Consider the following 23,629-nt stretch of genomic DNA (forward strand, 5'->3'; position numbering starts at 1 on the left):
TCGTGCACCTCAACTAGAGAGCCTGCGTGCCGCAAACTAGAGCCCACGTGCCCTGGAGCCTGCGCGCCACAGCTAGAGAGAGAAAACCCAGACTCCACAACTACAGAGATTGCCCACGTGCCGCAACGAAAGATCCCACATGCCTCAATGAAGATCCAAGTGCTGCAACTAAGACCTGATACAGCCTAAAATAAATAAATAAAATAAATCTTTTTAAAAAATAAAAATTAGAGCAATAAGTTTGTTATCTAGTAAGTCTTTCCCTCTGCTATCAGTACCATCCCGAACCTCCAGCAGCCTTGGCCTCTTTGGGTTCCAAGCTGACACTGAGAAGACAAAGGTCAATCTGCTGTAAAGAGAGATTTCATTACCTGCGTTAAATCCTTAGGCTGTGTGACCCCAACTTTGTCTCAGAAGCCTTCACGAAAGTCCCAACGTTGTATCTTTTCTAGTCTCCTCCCATGGCTCTTCCCTCTTGTCATACTAACAGGTCCCATAATGAGCAGAACAAAAGAGGCAGAAGAGGAAGCTTCTAGTGTTTTTCTTACTAGGAACTTATCACCTTTTTTTACTTTCAGCGTATATGATACCAGCAATTCTCCAGTTATCTCACATATCCCATGATATTTTAATTCTTACGCATTTTCACCAAGACTAACATGATTAAATCAAAATTCCTAAATTATGTAAATTTTATATGTCACGTACAAAACCAGGGTTAAGATGTGGATGAAGGTATTTTAAAGCAATCATAAGCAATGAACTGTTTGGTAAAGAGCCATCTGACATTGGCGGGGAGGGGGGCAAATGTCAAGTTCCTAGTTCACATAGAGGAGGAAGGAGATAGACTGAGAAGTTTTCTGTTTTCTAGCCGCCTCGATTCTGATACTATTTGAGTATTAAGATTTCATGTTAAAATTAAGTCTGTATATCATTAAGCCTCTGAAACCCTAACTCATTAACATTTTAAAGTTCTAAACAGGTTATTTCAAGTGAATTCAGTCTAGTGTGTGTGGATGCTAATTCTCTGGATTTGACTGGTACTAGATTTTATTCACTTTAAGGCTAGCAAAAGAAGTTTGCCCCAAGTCACAACCCAGATCACTGTAACCAGTATAACATGACTTGTGTGGAATCTACCTAAGCTTAAATTTATTCCTGCTTTTCCTTATCAACATTAATGGAATCCCAGCATACTTATTAGCCTTTTATAATAATGAATCCCTTGTGTCATGGTGCCATGCATGATTTTAGTTGGCCATCATTTAAACAGTGTTTTAAAAGAAGTGTTTTTCCTGTTGAGTTGTCTGAGACCAGCAAGGATGAAAACCAATGTTTATGGAGATGGGTGCTTTACATATATTACCTCATTTAGTTCAAATGAAAATCCTATGAGACCATTATTACAGACCCATAATCCCTCATCCAAAGCTCTTGGAGTCAGATGATTTCAGAAATGTAACATATGGCATTTACCTTACACCCCCAGCGAAGTCTGGGGCCACATCCTATGATCAGCCACATTCATAAATCTGCAGCAAAACCTTTGACAGTCGCACAAAGTGGGATAAGTTGAGTTTGCTTTATATATATGAAAAAATATTTATAAAGAATTTTTGGAGATTTTTGAATTGTGGATAAGATACTGTGACTTGAATTGTCTCCATCTTACAGATGAGAAAACTGGCTTAGAAGAATTAAGTAATTGGCAAAGGTCACACAGTTAGCAGTGGTGGAGGCAGGATAAAACCAGATGTAGAAAGCCCACTATGCTATGCTACCTCACAAGTATGAATGATGCTGTTTGTGGTGTGTAGCTAATGCCCCAGTAGTACTGGAACTCGAGAGCTGAATTCTGCAAGGTAGGAGGCAGCAAACAAAATCTTCAGTTGCCAGTTAGTCGTGCTTTTCATTAATACTAACGATCTGGATGTTTTCTTTATTTCTTTTTAAAGTGTTTTAGTGACTCACACAGATGCAGTAAAAATTTCAGATTTTGGTACATCTAAGGAACTTAGTGATAAAAGTACCAAGATGTCCTTCGCTGGCACAGTAGCATGGATGGCGCCAGAGGTGATACGGAATGAACCTGTCTCTGAAAAAGTCGATATATGGTGAGTGGTGCCATCTGTGCCAACCAGAAAGCCTGTTCCCACTTTCACCCTGTTAGCGCTTTCCTCTTTCAACACGTCTACTTTCCCAAAATATTCTTTAGTATTACTCACTTCTGGTTGATTTCAGTCTCATATAATCTGAGGTACTACCCAGCATGATCATCACACCTGGTAAGAAGGATTGGGGGAGAAGGAATTAGGGTGAATATCCATTCAGTAAGTCATCAGTTTGGGGGACTCCCAGAGAATATGCTGAAATTTCTGGAAAACTAAAAGTTCACTTTATATAGCCATTTAGTATAAAAGTCTTTCTGAAATATACTACATAATTTTCACCTTCTTTAATAAAATATGTTGAACAAAGTTTACCTATTCTTGGTGACTCAGACCATCATTGGGTATATCAGTGATGTACTTTGCTGTGATACAGTTATATGATTTAGACCTATTTGAGGTGTATGGGGCTGTTTGCCCTTTTATTAAACAGCCCTGATGGGCTTTATTTTTTTGGAGGGGGAGTTAATCTTTATTAACTTTTCCTCTGAGGTTACAAATCTCTGCTATTAACAGTATATTTCCCTTGGGACTTCCCTGGCGGTCCAGTGGTTAGGACTCCACGCTTCCACTATGGGGGTCACAGGTTCAATCCCTGGTCAGGGAACTAAGATCCTGCATGCTGCGTGGCCTGGCAGAAAAAAAAAAACAAAAACAAACAAAAACAAAAAACCTGGTATATTTCCCTATAGTTGTTTTTCTTCCATTCTTAATATTGGCTACTAGTAACTTTTAGACTTAAAACCAAAAAAATAGCATATGTTAAAATTGCATGTAATTTTAGAGTAAATAAGATAAAGTAGAAATGTGGGATCATTTGTAATTTGGGTAATTATTACCAAAGTGTCCTCATTAGGGATTATACCAATTTATGTTCCCAAAAGAAATGTGTAAGAGTGTTTTTTCAGTCTCAGCAATAAAATGTGTTAAACTTTGGGATTTTTTTGCCAACCATATAGGTAAACAAACAGTGTCATAGGTGCAGTTTTAATTTGCATTCCTCTTCTAATATTATAAATAAGGTTGTACATTTTTTCATATATTTATGAACCATTTGTAATTTCTTATTTGTGAACTACTCTAATCCTTTACTAAGCTTTCTGATATTTTATTCTTATCAATTTACAGGAGTATTTTATATATTAAGGAGATTATCCTTTTGTGTATATAAATTATAGGTACTTTTCACTTTTGTTGTTTTTCTTATGGTGGAAGTTTTTTTCCACAGCAATATTTTCTTTTAAGCAGTTTGATTTATCAATCTCTCCTGTTATGGCTTCTGGATTTCTTAACTAGAAAAGACTTCAACATTCTAAGATTCTTTTTTTTAATTTCCATGTGTTCTTTGACGACTTTTATGATTTCGTTTCTCACATTTAAATCTTTGATACATTTAGAATTTACCTTGATGTAAGATGAAGTGTAAATTTGTTTCCCCAATTTTCCCAACAGCATTTATTGAATAATCAATTTTCCCCACTGGTGTGAGATGTCACTTCTCTCATATGCTCAATTCTTATATGTTTTGGGTCTATTTCTGGATTTCTATTCCATTCCAATATTCTGGCTGATTATTGATCACCAGTGTTAATTATTGAAGCCTTATAGTATATCTTAATATCTGATAGTGTTGGTTACCCCCTCATTAATTTTCTTTTTCAGAGTTTTCCTGGCTGTTTCTATTTTTCCTATAACAATATTAGAATTTTAAAACTGGGCATATATTCGATTGAATATTAATAAATGAATAACTAAAATACAAGTCAGTCTCTCTGAAATGTCTTTTATACTTGTTCCCGGTGCTACTGTAGGTCTTTTGGAGTGGTGCTTTGGGAGCTGCTGACAGGAGAGATCCCATACAAAGATGTAGACTCTTCAGCCATTATTTGGGGTGTTGGAAGCAATAGCCTACACCTTCCAGTTCCTTCCACTTGCCCTGATGGATTCAAAATCCTTATGAAGCAGACATGGTAAGAAATATGTTTCTCCCAATATTCTCTTTTACCTTCTTCCTCAAAACCATATTTAAAACTCTCTAAACTATATTTAAAACTGCAAGGAAGTCTCTAACGTGTATTTGGAGTGAATAACCTTACTTTGTGTAAAGTCTAGGAGACTTGGAATTTGAGAACTTTGGGTTTAAATACTTGCTCTGCCCTTTTTTATCTGTGTAATTTTGGGTATGTCATCCAAGTATCAGTTTTCTCATCTGTAAAATGGGGGTAACACCTACTCATAGAGTTGTTGTGTTATGATTAATTAAAAGTTATAAATAAAGAATTTGGTGTGATATCTTAAAATAGTAGGCCTTAGTAAATGATAGCTATCATTACTTTACCAGTCCTAAGGGAAAATTATTATAATAATGATCCTAGAGATTTCCAGTTCATCATTAGAGGTATCTCATAATTACATTTTCCTTTTGCTCTTCAGTACATCAAAACTGCCTGAGACATAGCCACACATGGAGTCAAAAATATTTTTTATAAAGTAGAGTAAAATCTTCATCCTCCTGGACACAACTTCTCTAATGCACAAGCTTTTTTTTTTTTAACTTTTAGGCAGAGTAAACCTCGCAATCGACCTTCTTTTCGGCAGACACTCATGCATTTAGACATCGCATCTGCGGATGTACTTGCCACCCCACAAGAAACTTACTTCAAGTCTCAGGTAAGTCTGGAAACTGTTCCAGGTGCTGCTAAACAGACAGGAAACTCTCAGTGAGAAGGAGTAAGGGTATTCTGATTCTGATAGCAATTATATAACTCTACTCATTGTGAAACAATAATGATACCTCACACGCATGACATTTTTAGAGTTTTTTAAGCCCTTAACATATATTATTCTCTTATTTGAAGATAGCATGTATTAAAATATCATCTTCCTAGTGGGTTCTGGTGAAGTTGTTGGAGAGAAAAGAGGAAAAGAGGATATGAAAACTGTATGTACATACATTTGAATTAGAATTACTGCTGACCTTCATGAAAATATTGCTTTCCTTAAAGTTAGAAAAGCTAAAGTACAGAGGAGGAAAATTAAATCCCAGAGAGAGCCCGTTGATTAAATTAGGCTTTTCACTAACTTTAAGTGTGTCACCTAGTAGCACCAAATAAAATATAATTTAATGTATCTGTTAGCCTTTACTCCATTACTGTCCCAAAACTTATGGCTTAAAACAATAAGCTGTTGTTTAGCTCATGATTCTGTGGGTTTGTAATCTATGCTGGGCGGTTCTTCATTTGGCTTTGACTTGGGATCACTCATGTGTCTGCAGTCAGTTGCCAGGTTGACTGGGAGGCTGGCTGGTTCCAGATGGTCTCATTCACAAGTCCAGCGATTAGCTGGCTATTAGCTAGAACACCTCTGTTCTCCTCCACGTGGCTTCTTATCCTTCAGCAGGCTAACTTGGGCTTGTTCACATGGTCTGCTCAGGGTACCAAATGCAGCAAGAGAGCAAGCCCCAGCGCACACGTGACTTTCCAGCCTGTGTGTGCATTGTGGCTGCTAATGTCTCATTGGCCAATGCAAGTCACGGGCTAACCCAGACCGAGAAATAGATTTCACCTCTTGACAAGAGAATCTGCCATCACATGTTGTAAGGCATGGGTGCATTACTGACAAATTTGTGACCATTAAATAAAAATGCTGTAAATGGCATAAGGATCAGTGGTCTAACCACTGTCAAGATGGATAGGGAGTTGTGAGGGATCAGTATACATGAGGTCCTTACTTACCCCTACCAGACCCAGGCAATAGCAAAAGGAGTAAAATGGGATGAAACTATGGCTTTTGAAATAATTGTGATGATCTTAAATTATAGCTTTATGCTTATAGAATTTTAAATATAGTATTACCTAACTTCTTCTCATACAGAAGAAATTTCTTCTCACTTTCCAAAATGAATTTTTGCAAGATGAATTCCATCTCTGCATTGACTTCCAGTATGATTTCAAAGATTCATTTTCAGAGAATTTCTTCTCAGAGAAGAAATATTATTACCAATTAGTGTCTCAGTCTACTCCTAATAGCCCCCAACTCCAATGGGTGATGAGTTTACCTACCAGGGAAGTATGCATTGACAGCAAACTGGACTGGGAGGGGCATCATCCCTGGGAGTTAAACAAGTCCTCCAATATGCTTTATTACCTGGCCCGACCAGAGGCTTGGACTACTTGCTTCTCTGGCGTCTGATAAACAGAGAGATATCCCGCCCATCAGATATTGGGGAATATCTTAATTAAGGAACAAGGTCTTTGCAGTTTCTAAGGAATAATAAATCAGAGACCTTTCCTCTATTGCCTGAAGTTCTAACATGCTATGACCCACAAACTTAGCTCTCCCCACACTGTCTTTGAATAGTCTGGCTTGCCCCTATAGTTTTTTAGTGTTTCTGGGGGATTCTTATGTAAGTAAAGTGTTTGATTTTAGAGAAAATAAGAGGATAACTTCATGACATTTCCTATGTTCTTTGATATGCATTCAGGTAAATTCCCTTAGAACTATTAAAACTATTGCCTATCTATACAAATACATGTAGGTATTGGTTACTGGATTAGAAATCTTTCATATATTTTCTTTTGTTAAGAAGAAGACTTAAGTCCTCTTGTGAAATGAAAGAGAATAATAGTGAGTACTCTCTAGGAAATTTTTCAGACTTTAAGATATGGTTACAGTCACAGCGTTGCTTCCTTTACAAGAAAACTATACATACCACAATTTTGAAAAGCAATTTTTGGTGAGAATACTAAGCCACAAGCCATTGAGAGTATAACTGTACATACTTGGAAGACATCAAATTCTAAACAGATGCTACTTGTGTGCTCCCAGAATATCACTTCTGAAGCCAGCACCACACTTTCTGAATACCCACCATATATATAAAACACTGTGTAGTACAACTAAGTCCCCACAGTTATTATCCTTACTTGTGTAAATTCACTTTTATTAATCTATGCAGCATTAAGATTAAACTCAGAGAAGGTTCTCTGAGAGCAAGAGTATGAAAAGGAGAGGAAGGGGAGGAAAAGGAATAGAAGGGAAAAACAGTGCATTGGACATCTTTTAATATTCATAAATTCTACCACATTTTTCTCCCAGCATAAAATTTTACCTCTCCTTAAATAGTTCAAAGTACCCTTGCTAGTTCCTAAAATCTTTCAGGTATTTACAAGCTGATTTGTTTCTGGGTCTGAAATTCAGACTATCTCTGGCTAATGATAATAAAGTATTGGGTTGGCCAAAAAGTTCGTTTGGGTTTTTCCCGAATGAAAACCCATCTTATGGAAAAACCCGAACGAAATTTTTGGCCAACCCAATATTTATGGACTAACGAGGTAGGTACTGGGAAAAGTAACAGATTTTGAGCCTAAACCCCTGTCCTGTGACCTTGGATAAGTCACTAAATTTCCCTAAACCTCAGCTTACTCATCTAAACAATGAGGATAACCATATCTTCCCTTCCTTGTGGAGTTTTGGTGAGGATCAAATAAGATAATAAACATGCAAGTGCATTATAAACTGTAAAGAACTGTTTGATTGTTAAGATATTATTATTCACCTCCCACAAAGCTATAAAAAGTAAGCCTCCTTGGAGGTGTTACATTCTGGATACTTTTTCTTTCTTTTTTTAAGACCCATTTATCCTTGTTTTTATTATTAGAAATGGGAAAATGGTTATTTACTGGTTGCTAATTATAAAGAAGATGGGCTGCTATTTGAGGAATGGGTATTTAATATATGTGAGAAGCACTGGTCTTTGAGTCTGGGGACCTGGATTCTGGTCACCATTACACCATTAATGTGGATGAGTAATTGGATGCCATTGGGCCTCTATTTTCCCTCTATATATGGCAATGTCTGCCATATATCTCAGACATGTTTATAAAAATCTAATAACTAAAGTCCTTGGTATTTGCTGCTACTATAGAAAGGAAAAAGTTACATAGGAAGCTAGAAATAAAATTACCTAGGACATCTCAAACTCTAATTGGGAATTTAAGATTGAGAGTTTTTTTAAGTCATGTTATTCTGTATAATCTACAAACATAAAATACATCCTTTTTACCTGTACAATTTGATGTGTTTTGGCAAATATATACACCACAAACAAGATACAGAATATTTTTATCATTCCAATTTTCTCCACGTCCTTTTGTATCCAGTCCCTTCCTCCCAGCCCCAGTCCTTGCTAAAAAGATATCTGTCTTCTATTCCTATGGTTTTGTATTTTCCAGAATGTCATATAAATGGAATAATATGATATGTAGGCTTTTGTGCCTGTCTTCGTTCACTTAGCATAATGCATTTGAGATTTGTCCATGTTGTGGTACATATCAATAATTCATTCCTTTTATTGCTAAGTATATGCCACTGTAGAGATTCTGGGTACTTTTTCTGATGAACTCCTGAGATGGATAAGATGGCAGCTAGGGAGCTCCATCCACAATTAAATTCCTATTTAAATTAAATTCCTATTTAATTCCACAATTAAATAGGAATTAATTGTCTTTTGACTTTATCCTCCCTCAATGGGCAAGAACTAGTTTTTTAGCACATAGTTTTGCTTTTCGATAGCACTTTTATACCTGCGGCCTCGCCTCCTGCCTGCTGACCAAACCCTTTCCTCATCAGTCATCCATCAATGGTTATTAGCTGCTGGTCGCCACCTTCCCCCAGAACTGTCAGTCAAGAATGCTGACAAGAGCCCAGCTGACGCCTTCCTGAGAGAAAATGCTTCATCTGTTTCTCATCAACAGCACATGTATAAGGAAACAGCATATATAGAACAGATGAACAAAGCAACCAATTTCAGTACAATATTAGATTCTGCCAAAGCTATTGCTTCATTCCTAGACAATAACCCATTTCTCCAAGTAGGCAAATATTGCTCCTGGTATTCAATTACATTTGGTATGAGTTTTTAAAAAACATTTTAGCCTGGTCCCAGATCCCAGCTGCTAGGTACATCACGTGCCCTGCTTCTGAGCTCTTCCACAACCCTGTGTCTTTGCACCATTCTAGTTTCCTTTTGAGTGCCACCATGACCACCCAGAAATTCAGGGGCTGGGAGTTGCAGAGACAGATAGCTCATTATAGGGCCAGACTCTTCTACCTTAAGAGTAATTTCATCGGGGGCTTCCCTGGTGGCGCAGTGGTTGAGAATCTGCCTGCCAATGCAGGGAACCCGGGTTCCAGCCCTGGTCTGGGAAGATTCCACATGCCGCGGAGCAACTAGGCTCGTGAGCCACAACTACTGAGCCTGCGTGTCTGGAGCCTGTGCTCCACAACAAGAGAGGCCACGATAGTGAGAGGCCCACGCACCGCGATGAAGAGTGGCCCCCACTCACCACAGCTAGAGAAAGCCCTTGCACAGAAACGAAGACCCAACACAGCCAAAAATAAAAATAAATAAATTTTAAAAAAGAGTAATTTCATCATGAGCAAGTAGGCGCTTAGGCACAAGCTGGGCACTTATGTGGGGAGACAGTAAAGAGGACTCATACCAATCAAGATTTGGACTTGACAACCTCTAAGACCTTTCTGACTCAGAATCTATGTTTTCCCACTACTTAGCCCCTCAACATCCTGCTTCTCTATTCCTCAAGCTAGGCTGGAGCTGGCTCAACTTCTTTTTTTACTTTATAAAAATTGTGGTAAAATATATATATAATTTGCCATTTTAACCATTTTTAAATATACAGTTCAGTGGCATAAATTACATTCACAATGTTATAAAACTGTCACCATTATCTATTTTCAAAATTTCTCACTACCTCATTAAGCAATAACTTCCCATTCTGTCTTCCCCCACAGCCCCTGGTAATCTCTGTTCTACTTTCTATCTCTATGAATTTGCCTATTCTAGATATTTCATGGAAGTAGAATCAGACAGTAGTTGTCTTTTTGTGTCAGATTGGTTTCATTTAGCATGTTTTCAAGGTTTATCTATTTTGTAGCATATGTCACAACTTCATTCCTTTTTATGACTAAATAATATTCTACTATATGGATATACCCTATTTTATTTATCCATTGATATATTAATTCAGCTTCATTTTGACACATATTATGAGAGAGAAGAGAAGCAAGGTTTGGTTACAAGAGCTTCAGTCTACTGATTGAATAACTGAAAGACTGGAGAAGACAAAAACCTTCTAGATGTTACAGCCTTTCCCAGGCCTTATGTGGGTTATAAAGAGGATTCCATTCATGACAGTAACCCAACTGTCACTGTATTTTTCCCTTACCTGCTTACACAGGACTTAAGTACCTTGTGAAGCACTCCGTACTCCCTCCCTCCACCCTACAAGCAGTTTGGGGGAATCCCCAGTAACGAGTCTTAGGGGGGGATCTCAAACAGCCTCATATTAATGTCTGCCCTACTTTCCAGTGACTCTGGCTGCAACAGCACTCTTCCACCAAGCATCTTCTGGGTATTACTTTATTGGTTAGTACTGTTTTCTGCTGAAAGGCTGTAGTCCCCAGCTGGCATCCAGTGGATGCTGCCGTATCCTTAAGGCAGTGCCATCACCCACCAGGAGCTGCTATTTTATGGAGAAGCTCTGGACTTCTCCATAGTCCAAAGTTGCACGTTGTTCTGTTTATGCAATGAATTGTTCCTTTCCCTGTTGAGTTACATTTTGTTAAAAGTCGCAGAATAGTGCTGATTATGGCCCAAAATTTTACAGATATTAGTGGAACAAATGGGAAATGCCTCTCCACTCCTATGTTGATGGCTTTGTTATAGGTCAAGATCACACAGGATTCCTTCTTCCCTCATATTTTCTTTCATAGACTCCTTAATCTCTGTGCAAATTGGCTTCAGCCTGCCCACCTCCATTTCTTAGTTATGCCCAGAAATGTCTAAATTGCAGATTAAGTGCAAATTGGAACTCCTATTACATAAAGATTCTAAGTATAGTGATGGAACTCCAAAATTAACATCTACCTGTAACACAGTACCTTTGGGGAAAACACATTATTAATCAGTACCTGGTGTTTTCCCACAGAGGGAACTTCTTTTGGGAAATCTACTTTCTTAATAAGTTTCAATCTTCAGAAGGTTTTCTTTAAGTTTCACATTCCTGTAAGCTAGATGTCAGGAGGTTTATTTCCTCTAGAATTTAAAAAATCCGATCTGTGATATCTGATTCCTTACTGCCAGAGGGAGGTATTCCTTTTCCTGGTCCCTTCTTTAAGTGCTGGAGTAGAATCTACTGACATGTTTTTCACAAAAGAGGATGCTTTAAGGCCCACATTTGGCCCTCTCCCTTATCCTTCTTAGGTCCAACAACTCTTGATTTTCATCTTTGGCCTCTTAAAGCTCAAATGCTCTTCCTACTTCATGACTTTGATCTGATGGCTGAGAGAACAGCATTACCTGGGGCTCAGCCAAACCTGCATTTACTGCTTAGATACAGTCAAAGACTGTTACCAAACAATGGACAGTGCATTCTAGAGCTCCGCTCTTTGATGACGTTGGCTGTCAGGTTTGATGCCCGAAAGTCAACTGACTAACAGAAATGTCTCCCCAATGGTCAGTCAACATATATACATGTGAAGATCTAACGTATTATAAACAGATAAGTAGGATCTAACGTATTATAAACAGATAAGTATAATTATTTATAATTCTAAATAATTGCAATATAATTTCCTCTATAAAAATAAATGAAGGACTTCCCTGGCGGTCCAGTGGTTGAGACTTTGCCTTCCAGTGCAGGGGGTGTGGGTTCGATCCCTGGCTGGGGAGTAAGATCCCACATGCCTCGCAGCCAAAAAACCAAAATGTAAAACAGAAGCAATATTGTAGCAAATTCAATCAAGACTTTTTTAAAAAATGAGAAACAGCAAATTTGGGGAGAAACTTCTGTAACTTCACAACTACTTAAGCATAACTTCTTCCATGATCTAGAGAGATCATTTTTAACATGAATCTGAAAGTAATAGAATAGCTCTAGAAGAAGATGATACAATTAGAAACATTTGGTTACATATCTAGCCTTCACTAGAAATTATTTTAGATAATCTCATTAGCTTCTTGGGATAGTAGTGTGTACATAATTTGAGAAAGCATCTCCTTTAGCTGCTTTTCTAGAAATGGTCTGTAGACTATATTCCTGCAGAGATGTTCCTACCTCCTAAAATTTAGATAAATTGGTCTGAAATTCAATGCCCTGTGGAAAGTCCAATGTCCTTTTTAATACTTCTGTGAATTCCTGGGAGATTTATAATTTCATGGACACTTTGACTCTGTTTGCTTGGGTCCCCATTCCTGCCATCTTTTGGTTGTTCCTTTATCTTTTTCCTGTCTTTGACCTAAGCATGAAGTTCAGCACCTTTCCTTGATTTAAAAAAACAAAACAGAACAAATAGAAACACTCATCCAAAGTCAAGGTGAAAGAGGCTTTACTAAAGGTTTAGGAACTTGGAAGAGGCTTACATTTTGAACAACTTAAATCACACATTAGATATCCATCCCTCTCCTAAAATTTTTGTCAGACTACTAAAATGTTTGGCCGTGCTCTTTCTCCTCCTTCCCCTTCTCTCTTTTCTTTTCTTTTCCCCACCTCCAAATTCCCGTATAATTCCCCATATTTTTATCCCCATCTCCTGCTGTTCTTGCCCCTTGGATCTTCTATTCCAAATATTTTCTCAAGATATTTTCATAAACAAAGCCTAGGAGGAATTCTGGTCCAAATGTAAAGACGATCATATTGTCACTGACACATGCTTGTACCATATGGTTATCAGAGCTGTTCTTTCTAGCCAGGCTCTCTCAGCCACCATCCTGACTTAAAAGTGAGCTCTTTTGTTCCAGAGATGATGGCTAGCATGCCAGCTATGATGTTTCTTTTGGTTAGTACTGAAAGAAAATTAGAAAAGACAGCACTGAGTACTGGACTAAATACAGAAAATGGGGTGAGGAGTGGGGTGGGGTGTGCAGATACACTAGCATGAGATATTTTGCTATCAAAGAACATTTATTGAACATCTATTCTATAAGGCTCTTTAGTAGAAGCATACAGGGGGGAAAATCTTGTACATGATCCTATGGTTATATCAGGGATTAAAACTCCTGGACTATTAACAAAATGTAATTTGTCCTTGCCTAGGCTGAATGGAGAGAAGAAGTAAAAAAACACTTTGAGAAGATCAAAAGTGAAGGAACTTGTATCCACCGATTAGATGAAGAACTGATTCGAAGGCGCAGAGAAGAGCTCAGGTCAGCTGATGTCTCCTACTTCACCTCTTCTCATTCCCAGGTCTTCAGATATTAGCAGGAACCCTTGTTGTGAATCATTTCATTTTCTACACACCTTGCACTTCTGCTGGTTATTGTTATTCTCTTTAAAAGTTGGTCCTCCCTTATATCACTTTTTTATCGTCTCCCCCGCCCCCACCTCTGTTATCCTCCTTTATTATATCTCTGCAACAAAGATTCCTGGAGCAATGCTATTTGTTTATTCAGCCGCTGTCCTAGGTAACATGGAAGGTCAGAAGTTTATAAGATGTAGTCCCTGGCCTCAAGAGGCTCATAATCTGTCAAGGGATAGAACACATGTTCTCAGATAACCACTAGATTAGACAGGATCTGTAGTGTGGATAAGTATAAATGAGTGATGAGTGACCGTGCTTTAACTGCATATTTCCCTTAACATATATTATACTGTATTCTTATTAGGATATTGCCAATACTGCACAGACAAAGGCTGTACATTATACATAAATTGCATTCAGTTTTATCTGTAGCCCTCCTGGCTATCCTATATGGCTGGATATGACCCTTAACAATCAACTAAGTGGAAAACTCGGATTTCCCATCTCCCACTCACTCTTGTCTGAGTCTTTGCATCGGACAAGGGAGTCTTAAATTTAGAGGGCCCTTGGGCAACTGCTTTTGAGATAAACCACCCTGTTCTTGTTTCATTAGAGCTGACCTTAGTTCTCCCTCACATTCATCAGCTTCACTGCTTCCGTGTTTTCTTTGATAGGCATGCTTTGGATATTCGTGAGCACTATGAGAGGAAACTTGAGCGGGCTAATAATTTATACATGGAATTGAGTGCCATCATGCTGCAGCTAGAAATGCGAGAGAAGGAGCTAATCAAGTATGTATCCAGACCACTGTGTCCTGACTGATTTGGGTCTATCCTTTGGCTGAAATGTACTACTCGTCCAGGTTGCTGCTACTCAGAACTGGCAGCTGTTTTATTCGTCCACCCAGCATTCCTTAGGGCATGTGCCGGGCACAGGTCCCCGCCCCGGTGAGGCTTACAGCTGAGTGGAGCTGCCACAGAGCTGGTTCTAGGGGACTATGCGCTTGACAAGCCTTTGCAACTTCAACCTGCCGAATGGCTCAGGAAAGGGGTCCTCATTTCAAGAAGAGCCTGGTGTGGATGCATGGGAGCTTACTGCCCCCTGGGGAAGTAAGGCAGCTGCTGCAAGTGGTTCAGGGTATTCCTGAGAATGGTGAGAAACCCTGGGGTCCTGACTAAAACAGCAGCTGCTGAAAACAAGTAGGACTTCAGCCACTGCTGTGTGTCTCATGAGGCATGTTGGGGACAGGAGGGTTGGCCTCCAAGTCCATCTGCGACCTGAAGAAAAAAATGAAGTCAGGTTAATTTGAATTTTTTTTTTTTCCTTTTTAACCTGAAGAGCCGCCTTGCTATTCTTCAGATAGCCTGTATCTGTTAAGTGTGGCCAGAATCTCTGGGTGGAGTTAACCTGTGAAAACATTCTGCCCAACTTTTCTGTCTGCGGTGAATGAGACATAGCTTTTTCTTTCATTCTTCAGGCGTGAGCAAGCAGTGGAGAAGAAGTATCCTGGGACCTACAAACGACATCCTGTCCGTCCAATAATCCACCCTAATGCCATGGAGAAACTCATGAAGAGGAAAGGTGTGCCTCACAGACCTGGGATGCAGACCAGGCGGTGAGCACCTGTACTGACCTGATATTCAGATGAATGGGGAAACATGCCCCTAAAATACATGATTAGATGATGGTGGGCGTGGCCACACGGTACCACGTCGTCAGCGCACTTGCCTCTAGATATGGCCTAGGCAGGTGGGAGAGAGTGTGTCATGGACTCCAGGAATCTAGTTTTTACTGTCTGAGGCTTTGATGTTTATTACCTTAGCGTGGAATAATGAAAAGAGAAATGAACTGGGGGCCAAACAGACCTGGATTCAAATCCTGGCTCTGCCTATTAGAAGCTGTGTGATTTGGATCATGTCACTTGACCACTCTCAACCCCATGGGTAAAACGGTGTAACTATAGCACGTGAGATTTCTTTTTCTTTTTTTGACCCCTAGTGCACAGAATTGAGTTCACCATAATTCTTGATTTATGCAACATTGGTCCATGCATGTCCCACTTTTATATATTCATTTAGTTAGTTCTTTTTAATAATGTAATAAGTGCCTGTAAATCTACCACCAAAAACAAAAGCAGGCACTTTGATAATTACCTGTGTCTAACCATATAGTTCCCCTCATCCCACTCCTGTGTGGAACTTTCGTGAGGTTTAAATAAGACAACGTATGAAATCACCTAGGAAATCATAGTTGCTCAAAAAAAAAAATGGGTTTTTTAATTGTTTTAAAAGATGCCCTTTCCCCTAATTATAACACATTTTCCTTATATTAGTTTAATTTTAGAATGCTCTTCCAGTCAGTTTTTATTACCAGACTCTGCTAGAGCCTCATTCCTCCCAAGGAATAGAGTTGACCCTATCCTAAATTAAAGCAAAAGAAGGAAATATCCCTTAGCCTGGGTTGTAGACCCAGCAGTGAGACTTGAGCTAAATGCAGGAAGAATAAAGACAGTGAGAAAATGCAAACCGAGCGTGTATTTTAAGGCTTTCAGAACAGTGACCATTCCAGCACAGCATGACTAACATGAATCTAAACTACTGAGGGATAACTACATGGATTCATTCCAGTTTTGCTTTTACTGACCATCTTCTGGTCAAGCTCTGAGAAATTGTTTTCAGTTGGCACCTGGCAAAACCTTCCAGGAATCCCAGCACCTCTCTTCTTTTGGTGTACAAACGAGGCACAGACTTCACCTGCTGGCTCCTCCCTGCAGTCTGCCGACAGTTAAAACAAAGAGCACTTTGGGAGAAAATAGTACTGTTTAATTTTTCACAGTATGAGCTTGTGTTTACTTTTATTTTGCCTGTGAGAGATGCATTTGAAAGAGTTTGACAGCACCAGTAGATGCTTAGTCAGTGAGCTGAACTTGTCTGGAAAGGCAACCCGGAGTAGGTATTAGAGCTGCAGAGAGTTACGCTTTCAATTGATTGCCCCTTGAAGGATTTATGTTTCAGATTACTTGGACAGTCCAGTGATTAGGGAGTCAGAAGGTCAATGCCCACTGAGGCGAACAGAGAGGAGAAACCATCCACTATCCTTTAGCCTTGGTTTCAGTTTGTGTTTAGTTAGGGACTGAAAAGAGAGTCGGAGTTCAGTGATGGATCCACCAAGCCCATCACAAGTGAGTATAGTCTAATAAGATAATCTAAATACTTCATAATATGGAGGAGCTTGGAATGGAGGAAGAACTATTTCTCGGTGTCCAAAAACTTGGCTTCAAGTTGTGAGTTTTGCCATTTACTAGCTTTGTGAGAGACACAAGCCAGCTAACCTCTCTGATCCCTCAGTGCCCTCATCTGTAACATGGATATTGTAATGGTAGGAAACTTGTGTTTTATATATTGTAAATTGCTTTGTCAACTGTGAAGTGCTGTCTCAGCGTTATTCTTTGATTTTTGCACTGCCAGGTTCAATAAACACAGCCTTTACCTGACTTAATGGCACTTTCACCTTAGCTTTCTTTTAGATCCTGCCATAGCCAGTTACTGTGTAAGTATTGATAGATGCCCTAACTGGGCCTTGGAGGGCTCTCTTTCCTCAATAAAAAGCCCCAGGACCTCCTCGATCCAGATGCCTTCTGTGCCACAAGTTGGCCAGCTGACCACAAAGCTGTGAATCTGAGACGGGAAGATGCTGACAGCAGCACAGTACCCTACCCGCCTCATCATAAACCAATTATACCTGGAACTTCTGTGCTAAGACAAGCCTTTAACTGAACTTCTCCTGAAAGAGAAGAAAAACCCATCTCCTATTGCCTGATGCCTACTGATTTCCTGTGAGGCTCTTCAAAATGTAGTCCTTAGTTCAGCATCATCTGAGAGCGTGGCTGCTAAATGCAGGCCCTTAGGCCGCATCCCAGACATCCCAGTGCAGTCATTTCAACAAGCTCCCAAGTGATTCGTATGCACCTTCAAGCTGTATTCTGACGTCCAACAAGCCAGACTGTCAAGTAGGAGAGACTTCTTGTCTGGATTCTAATAGTAATGAGCTGTGAGACCAGGAGCCACTTTGGCTGGGGTTTGGGTTCTTCATCACATAGGATGAAGGCAGGACTGCATCTGTGGTTTCCTTACAAGGTCTGGGACCCCCTAGGGCCTGAATAGAGGTGTCTCTGAGGCCACTGCAGGGGTAGAGAGGACAAGGAGGGGGAGCCCCATGGGAGGGGCTTCTGCTCTCCCTCCTCTCTTCAGCTGTTCTACTATATCTGGGTTTGGGTTTTTTAAGATATAATTGACATGTAACATTATATTAGTTTCAGGTGTACAACATAATGATTCGACATATGTGTATATTACAAAATGATCACCAAAATAAGTTTGGTTAACATCTATCACCACACACAGTTACAAATTTTTTTTCCTTGTGACGAGAACTTTTAAGATGTACTCTCTTAGCAAATTTCAAATATCCAATACAGTATTATTAACTATAGTTACCATGCTGTACATTACATCCCATGACTTATTTATGTCATAATTGGAAGTTTGTACCTTTGACCCCCTTCACCCATATCGCCCACCCCCTATTCCCACCCCCACCTCTGGCAGCCACCAATCTGTTCTCTTACTGTATCTATTTTATATATTGGGTTTCTCATAATTCATTTGAGTAAAGGATTCTGTTGGGGTTTTTTTTAAAAAAAAAAAAAAAAGAGTTTGGGCCCTCCAGCTCTGAAATCTCCAGCTGATTTGTGTCTGCCTGGTCCGAAAGAAGGGTGGGGCTACTCTTTGGGGGGAAGGAGGTAGCGATACTACCTGGCATCCTAGAGTCTCTGCCCTGAATCAGTTCTTCAGTTTAGAAATCACTTATTGGTTGCCTGTGTGCCTTGGTGTTGGTGTGTGTAAGGTTCACCTGCAGGCTCTGGGTTCCTCCTGCACATGAGCCACGTGACTAGCCCAGTGGGCTGAGAGAGGCCCTCCTCCCTTTAGGAACACGGTAGAATACCGGGTCATTCCACATGAGCCCTTCTCTTACTGGCTCTACGCAACCTCCTGGGCTCTCTATTAATTCCCCCTCCTCTACTGCCACCCCCTTCGGCCCCTTCCTGAAACATTTATTGAGTACCTACTGTGAGCAAGACTCCTTGCTAGTGTCCTCCACAGGCAAAGGTGGATATGACTTAGTAGCAGCCCTCAAGGGGACCATGTCTAGACGAAACTCCCTGAATTTAGCCTCTTGTCTAATTAACTGAGGTTTCCTTCTCTGGTCCCAGACCTCTGTCCTTTGTGATCCCTCCATGGGATCCATCACCAGAAAGATTTCTGATCGTGAGCAAACACCCATGCCTGTGCCTTGGCATACTGGCACCAAGCTGAGAGCTGATACTGTGAGGAAGAGGTCAAGAAGCCTGTAGGGTAAAATTAGAATTTAAAGGGGTTTGAGTACTCAGCTAGTGAAGCACAGAATAAAATCCAGAAGGAATAAAGGGAATCCTCTGTAAGTGGACATTAGGTTGTTTCTAGCTTTCTGCTATTTTAAACAATGCTTTAACATAACATCTTCCAACATACATCTTTGTGCACATCCGTTATCTCCACTGGATAAATCCCTGTGTATGTAACTGCTGATTCAAAGATTATGTGTACTTTAAGGCCTGGGATACATTTCCCCAAACTTGAATGTGTCTTCATGTGTTTAAAACCAAACCTGTTCTTTTCTCCCAGGCCAGATCTGTTGAGATCTGAAGGTATCCCCAGTGTGGAAGTGGCTCCCACTGCATCCCCTTTGTCCGGAAGTCCCAAAATGTCCACCTCCAGCAGCAAGAGCCGATATCGGAGCAAACCACGCCACCGCCGCGGGAGTAGCCGAGGCAGCCATAGTGACTTTGCGGCGATCTTAAAAAGCCAGCCAGCCCGGGAAAATTCACCCCATCCCACTTACCTGCACCAGGCTCAGTCCGAATACCCTTCTCCCCATCACCGTAGTCCTCTGCAGCAGCAACACCAGCAACCCCCTCCTGCCACGTCTCAGAGTCACCGTCCCAGACTCGATATGCACGGACAGGACGTTGCAACCTGCGCCAACAACCTGAGGTATTTTGGCCCCGCGGCGGCCCTACGGAGCCCACTCAGCAGCCATGCTCAAAGACAGATTCCTGGCTCCAGCCCTGACCTCATCTCCACGGCCGTGGCAGCAGATTGCTGGAAAAGTTCTGAGCCCGACAAGGGCCAGGCTGGCCCCTGGGGCTGTTGTCAGGCTGACCCCTATGACCCCTGCCTCCAGCGCAGGCCGGAACAGCATGGGTCCGTAGACATCCCCTCTGCCAAGCCCGTGGGGAGGAACCCCAGCCTTTTCAAGCCACCAGCACACAATCCCCTCTCGGAAAATGCCCAAGGTTCTGAGAAAATGGAAGAAAAGGAATTCAGCGGCTGTGGGTCTGCATCATCCCTCAACACCTCTCATCGCATCACCCCCCCAGCGCTACCTCGAAAAACAAGGCCCCTTCAGAAGGTAAGGTGTGATGACAGCCGCGGTGTGTGTCACTGCCTTCAAGGAATGTCAGAGCCTGTCATATTCTATGCAGTATAAAACGTACATAAAAAATATGCATTTTGTAAAAGGATGAGATAACAAAAGCATAAATAGCAGTTTATTTACTTTTAATGCTTTCCACACTGCTTAAGTGATGGACTAAGGAGTACACTTTGGAAACTCCTGAATCAGGGGACTGATTCAAATGTAGATAATTTATCAATGAAAAATAGCCATATGTTAGCAACATGTCATCAAAATAGTTTGGAATCTGCTACTCTAGCCTAGTCCTAAGGGATGTAGCAAGAAGGAAGGCTCCCGTTATAAAACATGTTTGGGAAACAGTATTCTCTGTCCCCTCTTGGAGCTTCCTAAGCTCACATTAACAAATCCTAGGCTTTGAGAAATCATGCAATAACCTTGTTTAATCCAGCACTTCCCTCACCTATGTGACCATATTGCCTTTTTAAAATAACATCTATTAATCCCCCATGGAACTAGCTTTCTTCACAATATCGCCTTAATTAATAACCGTCATGATCCAGCTGGTTCTCAGTCACTGAAACCTGTTCCTCGCCCACTGGCTGCCTGTGGTTTATTAGCTGGGAGGCGGACTACCTCTCCTCCCTTGTGGGTAAGAGCCCAAACTTGGGAGTCAGACCTGAGTTCAAAGCGAGGCTCTTCCACTTATTACCTTTATGAACATCGGTTTCTAATCTATGAAATGGGGCTAATAGTGGACCCTGTCTCATTGGTCGATGTGAAGATTAAATGAGTTAATACATATAAAGCATTTAGAACAGGACCTGGCACGTAGCAACCTTCCAAAAATGTGAGCTCATCTTGCTAATGTGTTAAAAATAACACTATGTGTGAAAAGTATTTAGCACAGAGAAAACACCCACTCAATTCTAACTACTGTTTCATATCATCATCGTTCATCAGAAGTTCAGTTGAAGGAATGAAAATGTCTAAAATGTAAATGAGGATGTTTTGGTCAACTAGACATTTACTAGAAAAGAAGTTGAATCTGAAGGCCACTGTCTCAGAACTGTATTTCTTCCTCCACTTACAGGGCTGCTATTCACTGAGCTTTCCCAGAAATAAATTGTGTTTCAGGTAGTGCAGTGGATTTGGGCTAAGTCGGTCTCTGCTCCTCTGACCCCTAAAGCCAATAACATAATTTTTTCGTAACAACTTTATTGAGATACAATTCACATACCACACAGTTCTCCCATTTAAAGTGTATAACTCAGTTCTTTCTCTCGAGTTGTGCAGCCATCACCACAACTAATTTTAGAATATTTCCATCACCCCGAAAAGAAACCCCTGCACCCTTTAGCAATCACCCCATTCCCCCGTCCCCTCCCAAGTAACATGTATCTTTGAACCATCCTGATGCCATTTTGAGGCATCCGTGGGTCTGCAGGCCACGGAACACACCCCTTCTACTTTTGGCCTCACTAAAACCACACTCCCACAGAGCAGCTTAATTTCTCTCTGCTGAGATACACTCCCACGGGTCTTCTAGGGGGAAGTGCTCATCTCCACAGTCAGGATAACTCCATCCCTGTCTTTCCTACGCAAAAAAGCACATCAGAATACAAATGGGTAAAAGTGATGGATTGTCAGAAATGACTTTAAAGGTAAATTATCCTTAATTTTTGGTACAGTTATTTGGACCCACTTACCCACCTCACAAGGGATTGTAGTAATCCCGTGCATTAATGACAGTTGATCTGAAGTGGGGCTGTTCCTATGCCCTGGAAGGGAAATGGAATCTTCCCTCACAGGGAAGATCATGTTCTCAGATGGGACACTTACCCACCCTTCCAGATCAACCACAGAGCCCCAGCAATGATGAGGCCTCAGATGTCCCAACCAGAGTTCTCTTATCTGTGCCCACATGCTGACTCAGTCATGTGCTAAGCACCTACCTTGTATGCAGTGTTGTATTAATGGTGGAGGAGGAATACAGTACAACAAGATGGGGTCTGACCCTAAATCATGTATGTCTTAGTAGTAGAGATGATGTAAGCATAATAACTATAATATTAGTGAAAAGGTGATTGGTACATAAAAGGGGAAAAAGTAGTTGTTGGGCTTTGAAGAACTAAAAGATCACCTCTTATTGGAGTCTCTATATCAGAGCCTAGAACCACAAGTGACAGTGGTTACAAGACACCACCCCAAAATCCAAGACCTCTTCTCCAGTTTCCCCTCTTCAAGTTCAGGGCCTTTCATCATGGACACCCAGGGAAAGTTGCTAAATGAATGAAGAGATATATGTTTAAAAATGACAGCAAGCTACCACTCAATGTCTTTGATGAAAATTAAATCTTTTACAGGGACTGTGTGCGCGCGCGCGCGTGTGTGTGTGTGTGTGTGTGTGTGTGTGTGTAAGAGAGAGAGAGAAAGAGAAATAAGACTCTTCCCTCCTTGTTCTCCTCAGAGTGGAGATGACTCCTCTGAAGAGGAAGAAGGGGAAGTAGATAGTGAAGTTGAATTTCCACGAAGACAGAGGTAAAACCAATAAACACATGTGATTGCCTTCAGTGTAATCAGGGAAAATCCTGAGTTTGCCCTCCGGTTCGATCACAGGCTGCTTTCTAACAGCCAGCTTGTAGGGAAGTTGGAACCTACCATTGCCCATTTTGGCAGCTGGCTATGCACAGCAGATTCTAGTTTATCCAAATTCACTAGATAGGAACTGCAAGATGGGGAAAATAAATATGGATTCAAGGTTATAATTGACAACATAGTGGGCAGTTTATGAGAGATGGCTGTGCTGTTTTATGGGTAATTTTACTGATTTCTAGTGTACCTCCCTATATTAGTCTGCTCAGGCTGCCATAACAAAATACCACAGACTGGGTGGCTTAAACAATGGAAATTTATTTCTCCCACTTCTGGAGGCTGGGAAGTCCAAGTCCAAGGTTCCTGGTGAGAACTCTCTTCCTGGCTTGCAGACAGCAGCCTTCTTGCTGTGTCCTCACATGGTGGGGGAGAGAGAGAGAGATCTTCATCTTATAAGGCCACAGACCTGTCAGATTAGGGCCCCACCCATATGACCTCATTTAACCTTAATTACCTCTTAAAGACCCTCTCTCCAGATTCAGTCACATTGTTGGTAAGGCTTCAACATATGAATTTTGGGAGGATGCAATTAAATCCATAGCACTCTCCATGCCTTGGGTTTTATACCTCAAATTAAGTATAATTAAATGAGTCGAGTCCTCCTTCAACCCATCCTTAGAAATAGCTTCCTGCCTAGCCAGCAATAATAACTTTGCTTATAGGACTAAAGAAGGACCACACCCCTCATTTCTAGAATTAAGAGCTGCCCTTTTGTAGAAGTATGGGAAGGTAGTTTTCCTCCCAGGAGGCCTTTTCTGCTACTAGGCATCTGTTTTTGAAGAGGAAGCCTTTAAGAATCCCCCAGGAAGGTTTGTGTACCTACCCAGAACCAGGAATTTCCTAAAACCAAGGGACTTCTAGTACTTTGGTAAATTGTACTCCGGGTACCTATGCTGTACGCAAAATTGAAATCTGTTCTCATCCCCTGAGCTATTCCTACCACATTGCCATTGCTGTCTTGTTGTTTCCTTGGA

The 23,629-nt window shown here is 40.7% G+C and overlaps 1 protein-coding gene across 2 annotated transcripts in view; it reads left to right on the forward strand.

The window, feature by feature from the left end:
- The window catches only part of MAP3K13 (mitogen-activated protein kinase kinase kinase 13), a 165,136-nt gene that overhangs the window by 135,802 nt on the left and 5,705 nt on the right, over nt 1–23,629 (forward strand). For both annotated transcript variants that reach the window (XM_032631229.1, XM_032631228.1), the window contains exons 6-13: nt 1,956–2,114; nt 3,980–4,138; nt 4,730–4,838; nt 13,283–13,392; nt 14,162–14,278; nt 14,965–15,102; nt 19,211–19,997; nt 22,471–22,541. In XM_032631229.1, the coding sequence (XP_032487120.1) occupies nt 1,956–2,114; nt 3,980–4,138; nt 4,730–4,838; nt 13,283–13,392; nt 14,162–14,278; nt 14,965–15,102; nt 19,211–19,997; nt 22,471–22,541 (1,650 nt within the window). The remainder of the gene's footprint in view (nt 1–1,955; nt 2,115–3,979; nt 4,139–4,729; nt 4,839–13,282; nt 13,393–14,161; nt 14,279–14,964; nt 15,103–19,210; nt 19,998–22,470; nt 22,542–23,629) is intronic.

Source organism: Phocoena sinus, chromosome 4, assembly GCF_008692025.1.
Source record: "Phocoena sinus isolate mPhoSin1 chromosome 4, mPhoSin1.pri, whole genome shotgun sequence".
NCBI classification, from domain to species: Eukaryota; Metazoa; Chordata; class Mammalia; order Artiodactyla; family Phocoenidae; genus Phocoena; species Phocoena sinus.